At 41.9% G+C, this 5,984-nt stretch overlaps 1 protein-coding gene across 1 annotated transcript; it reads right to left on the bottom strand.

Annotated features, from left to right (window-relative positions):
* Nucleotides 1-2,903: 2,903 nt before the first annotated feature.
* LOC143397956 (testis-expressed protein 38-like) lies at nucleotides 2,904-4,035 on the bottom strand. Its single transcript, XM_076854776.1, has 2 exons — nucleotides 3,999-4,035; nucleotides 2,904-3,478 (listed from the first exon to the last, which is right to left on the bottom strand). The coding sequence occupies exons 1-2, from the start codon at nucleotides 4,033-4,035 to the stop codon at nucleotides 2,904-2,906; spliced, it is 612 nt and encodes a 203-aa protein (XP_076710891.1).
* Nucleotides 4,036-5,984: the final 1,949 nt, after the last annotated feature.

The raw sequence follows: 5,984 nt of genomic DNA, 5'->3' as shown, positions 1-5,984 counted from the left end.
GTTTATGTTGTAGCATGTAGCAGTACTTCATTTCTTTTTTGGCTGAGTAATATTCCATTGTATGGACATAGCCCATTTTATTTATCCATTCATGAGTTATTTGATTGTTCTACATTGGGACTATTAAGAATGATACTGCTGTGAATATTATTGTGCAGGGTTTTGTAGATATGTTTTCTTCCCCCAATATATGCCTAGGAATGGAATCGCTGGGTCATTGCCACATGCACCCATTCTGCACTCAGGCCTGTGATCCCTTGTCACTCTGCCAGAGAAACTATCATGTCTCCAGACACAGGTCGTTATCTCAACTTCCTTTGTTCTAGTTAAGAAGACCAGCTTACAAGCTTCAGAAACCAATTACTTACTGTGAATTTATATCTGTGGGATTTATATCTGTATGGGGTCCTCACGTACCCAGCCTAGTCCTTGTGTTGAGCTATAGTCAAGCATCAACTGCCACATCCTCAGCTCTCTGAGAAAGATTGGGTAGTGATCTGAGTTTGGCTTTCATTTGCAATCCTTTAGCTATTCTGCGTGGCAGCTTCCACTGCTTCTTTCTTTAGTTTCCCAAAGCATTGCTTTCTCATTATATATATATAAAATCTGGCATCATAATGTTTACTTAAAGAGCCTCTCCATTATTCAGAGAGGCAACAGGTCCTGTAGAATTCCCAGAGGAATAAAGTGCCTGGCTTCATGATGCTGTAATGTACCTGGCACCCAGGAATGGGTGTGAGGCAACAAAGCTGAGGAGTGGACCCCCTTCCTCTGATGCTGGCTGTGTTGCATTCTACTGCAGTTTCCTTTCTTTGCATTGCTGCACATAACCCTCCACCCCCCTGTGCTGGCCCTGCTGGTCACAGTGGAGAATTTTGAATCCCATGGGATGAGTGGCCTGTCAAGTAGTTTTTATTGACAGCTTTTTGTTTGCTGTGCATCTCATTGGCTTGTTTACCAACACCAACTAGATTTTGTTTCTTTCATATCCAAACCGGAACACATTTGAATATCCTGAGATTTTACAGAGCATGTTTTTTTATTATATGAACCTAACCTAACTAGTATTCCCATATGAAGTAATGCAAATCTACTTTTGTTTTAGTGGAGCTATTTTGGTCACATATAAGCAATTTTGGTTCAGTTTAGGGTGTGAATTCAAGGTTTTTATAACTCAGTTTGAGCTTCATTTCATATCAGTGATAGCCATTTTAATTTATCTGAATAAAACATTTTTTTTGTCACTATGTGTTACAAAGCCTCCCCCCACTCCCTTGATTTATAAGAGAAAGAAAATCTTCTTTAATTTATGTTTATGGCTTCTCTCCTCCTTTGAAAGCAGGGGCTAACTGATCATTGGCACAAATTAATGTTCTAGAATCTAGCTTCAGAATTAGAGTCTTGAGTGTGAAGCAGTGAAGACTGTATGTCAGGGGCTTTAGGTCTCTGCAGAGTTGAAGGGGGCAAGGTAACGAGAGGGCAAGGTGAGGGAGAAGTGAACCTCTGCCCCTGTTCTTCCAGAGAAGATCTGCTTAGTCCTGTTTTTATTTTGAGATACAATATAAGATCATGTTTACACAAGGAAGAAATGGTTCCACTTAACTTTAAAAAATAAAAATGGCTTAAAATATATTGCTAGAGGTCATATAGATAGGAATCAGGCTTTCTTTGCAGTTGCTGGATGTAAGCCCTTCAGCCCACACAGGGTGGGGGAGAAGAAAAAATATTGGCTACATGTTTACTAACTTCTGAGAATCACAACCACACACACCACACACCACAAAATAGGCAAAACAGGCACTTCTCTGAGGGCCATGTACATTTAAAGTTTAGATGAAATATGGTAAGTGGTTTTGCTCATTTTTAGAGTAAATGGAAAAAATTTTTGGGACAGAATCAGGTTTTCTTTTCTTTAAACTGGGGCAGATATCTCATAATTATCTTTGTGTCTCCTTTTTAACTTATCCAGAAAGTATAAAAATTATTAATATTCCCATGTAGAAGAATGACAGGGGACTCAACTTTCGTGTAGCCATGGATATCTTAGGATACATTTTTGGATGTGTTACTCCATATAATATTAGGTGGTTACCACCAGCCCTTCCAGTAAGCAAATCTGCAGGTTAAGCTGATGACCCTGTACACACAGTGAAGCATTCATTCACCAAGGATGTTTTAAGAAGACGTGATTAGGGAAGGGATACCATGGGGTGGAAGAGCAGGAACTGTAATGCCAGGCAGATGTACATGGGAGAAGAGGCTCAGAGAAAATAACAAAAAAGAAACCTTGGAACCCGTCTCCTCATCAGTAAAAGAAAAATCATAATAACCATTTTGCAGTGTTGTTCTGTTAGAAATCATGTAGAGAAAAACCAGCTAAGAATCGATATATCATAGGTATCACCCAGTCAGCACATAGTGTGGTGTGGTTCACTGACCTCATGATGACTTGCTTGGCCAGTGGCGTAGCCACTGTGGACTGCTGTAGCCGTGTGCCATTGGCAACTGTTACTTTTGTGGCAATTTTACTTCCCATCCTGCAGAAGAGCAGTGCCTTTGGGGACCTAGCCCGGGGTCTTGAACACATTGAATACTTGGAGGGAATTGAGCTCATCCACAACTATTGGCTCAATGTGTCTCTTCAGAGCCAGCCTCCAGTTCTCATTGTATTGGTGAGACTTGTGCCACCATCACACTGGGGAAGGATGTTGCCTTCTTACTGGCAAATGAGATGCAATGACTCTGATTTTTCAAAAAAACTTTACTATGTAACATCTATAAGGTTATATGACCTGTGTATCAGGATCACAGTCTTTGACTCCTTTTTCTAATACCTGGCCCCTGAAACTCTCCCTTTCAGTGAGAGGAGGCTTCAACCCTGTAGTAAAAGTCTACACATTGGGTCAGTTCAGCCCTTGTGGCAGTGCAGAAAGGGAATAGAAGTGGACCTGCCTTTCAGGAGCCTTGAAAAAGGGGTAGGAGGCCGAGTGGGATAGCATGCGAGGAAAGTTCAGGGTGTGGAGGGGAGGGGCAGAGGGGATCTCTGGAAAGATAATCGGGAAGGGCGATGGGGTCTGGCGCTCTGGCATCCCCTTAGGTGAGGGCTGCTGTGGGACCACCAGAGCAGGTTGGAGGGTAACAGGGCCTTCTGCCTCAGGGCTGCTGCCTCTGAAGGCATGATGCCTGTCTTCACGGGGGTGCGGCTCCGATGGAAGATCCGGAATTTCGAGTTCAATATCAGTATAGGCAAGAGCCCGGGGAGGATCTATTCTGATGGTGGCCGTCATGCCATATCTGCGTCGTTGGTTGACCCAGTACAGCAGTGGGCTGTAACTAAATGTGGCAGCTTTCATCACCTCCAGCCACTGCTGGGCACGCTGTCTCCTCCGCAGGTTCTTCCTCCAATGGAATACCAGCATGCAGCCACCAGTTATCACGGTGCAGAGCCCCAACAATCCGAAGTACCATGGGACCCACGCTAGGGCAGTAAAAAAAAAAAAAAAAAAAAAAAAAAAGGCAAGCTGACTGACAGCTCTAGCTTGGGACCTGAACTGTGTCTCATTCCTCTCCTGGATTTGGCTCATTCATCCTCTCATTCCTTCCCACCCTTCTCAAAGACATGCCTAATAATTTCCTGATTCAGTCAAAGCTATATTTGCAGGGCACATAAGAGACCTCTTTAGCCTTTTTTAGATAAGGAACACTAGGTGTAGAGGGGCCAGACCTGCCCAGACTCAAGTCAGGCCTTCTGGCTCCCAGTCCAGGACCCATGCAGTCATTCAGACCAAGAAGCCTCAATAAGGACAAGGACATCAATTGTATCTCTTCTGATTGGGCAGAGCATGGTCTCTGCCTTTGAGGAGTCCTTAGTTTCCTAGAGGAGTCTGTCTCTTAACTAAATAGCACTCCATTCAGGCAGTACCCCCTCCCCCCCATCCATGCAAAGGGTCTTCCCTGAAAGTTTGTCACTCACTCTCAAAAGGACTGGGTGTACTTACGACCAGGGAGGCCCATGTCCTCCTTTTGCGAATCCATAAGGTTCACTCTGGTTACCAGGCTTATGGCTCTGCAAAGAGTGAACTGACCCACTACTCTGCCCACCAATGGGAGTCCCCAGAAGGCCCAGTCCCATTGTTCTCTAAATTTGAGATCACTGGGTTCTGAGCATCAGGAATTCTTGGGCTGGTGCTTGTAGAGTGGTTGGCAGTTGATGGAATAAGGGACTCCATCTTATGACATCTCATGAGCAAGTTGTCTTCCATGAAAGACTGGTCCACCATAGAATTGTCTGTTCCCAACTTTGTGTGGTGAACTCACAGGCAGCTCCCAGCAAAGGGTCCTTACACCCTCAGGAGCTTCTACTTGTGTTTTCAGTTGTTAGGGAGCCATTTTCCAGTGGGGAGTGAAGCAGGGAGGACAGTGAACATTGGACATCCCTACCCTCAAGAAGTGTCTTACCCAGTTGTCAGGGAACAAAATGGCTTAGAAGAACCATGTGGTCCAAACCTCCTCCTTTGGCTCCTACCATCTCTGTTTTGTTTCTTCAACAAGTGTTTTTTGGGCATCATCAGGTCTTGTATGTGATCTGCTTCTCTTTCCAGCTGTGTCTCCCTCCCCACCTGTCATATACCTTTCAGCCCTGGGCATGCCAGATTCCCACAGACCCTGCTTATTCTCCTCTAAACTTTGGCTCAGACTGCTGCTTCACTCAGGAGTGTCACTCACCACATTTCCACCACGGAACACCTCCTTATCCTCCCAGGTGGTCAGCTCCCCAACTCAAATACAAATAGTTCTTTCAGTTGATTTTCCGGTTTCTAGAACTCTGGAGCAGATATATTTGAAGCAAATTGTCCCAGGGACAGGAATCAAATTGATTTCAATAATTATAAATTTGTATAAAGTGGAAAATATAGTGTTCTACAGATTTAATATATTATTTTTAGAAATTGCTCTATTTGAACTGGTATAAAAGTGATGCCCTTTTAAATAATACGTCACCTACCATGAACAACTAAAGTTCAGTTAAGTATGAATTAAACGGAAAAAATTAACCTCATGCTCTGCCACTGAGGCTTATTTTAAAATCAACATATTTTCCATCCCCTTCTCCCCATCCCTAACCTGGAACAGGATTACTTTTTGTCCCCATTCAGTTATCTGTCCTTGAGCACACACCCACCACAGGAGTGAAGAAATTCAGAGTTGGAGATGGCAGCAGAAGACTTAGAAAATGATTATATCCCAGATTAAGAGGTGAAATAGGACCGGGCACACCTGAAATCACATCTTTAAAGACACTTTGTTCCCCCTGATGTGCAGAATCACAGCCTCTGGGACAAGAGTCCCTTGCATTTTTCCTTTGCTTGCAAAGTAATTAAACTTCTGTCCTTCAACTGATATATATATAAATATACAAATGGGTATATCCATCCAACACAAAATATGTGTGGATTTGTATGTATATATATATATACATTATATTTATATAAGATTTTGATATTAGGGATGGACCCCAGTATTCAGTTATTGAATAAACAATGTAGGAAGCCTAAATCAACTAAAAATTGAAAATTATTTTCTCTCTGAAAAAATTTTAATAGCAATTTTCCTTATTTTATACATCTATATTATTTGTTGAGATGTGAATATATATGTTTGTGTATAATATATGTATAATATAAAATATATAATACATGTACATATGTATGTCTACATATATTTGTATGTATATATATGTATCTATATGTGTACATATGTGTATATATATATCTACATTTATACATTTATATATATATATATAAAATTATTGCTAAAATTAAGAATCAAAACCAGTCGACTTGTATGTATTTTCGACCCAGAGCTCAGTCCCTGAAACATTTTGCTTATTGTGTAGAGCTTGCCCTTCATCCTGTCCTGCAGTTTCTTCTGCTTGCTGGTTGGAAATCTTGTCTGGTTATATTCCTTCCATTCTTCCATATGAA

This window comes from Callospermophilus lateralis, chromosome 1 (genome assembly GCF_048772815.1).
Source record: "Callospermophilus lateralis isolate mCalLat2 chromosome 1, mCalLat2.hap1, whole genome shotgun sequence".
In the NCBI taxonomy this organism is placed as follows: domain Eukaryota; kingdom Metazoa; phylum Chordata; class Mammalia; order Rodentia; family Sciuridae; genus Callospermophilus; species Callospermophilus lateralis.
This window is presented reverse-complemented; position numbering and strand designations above follow the sequence as displayed.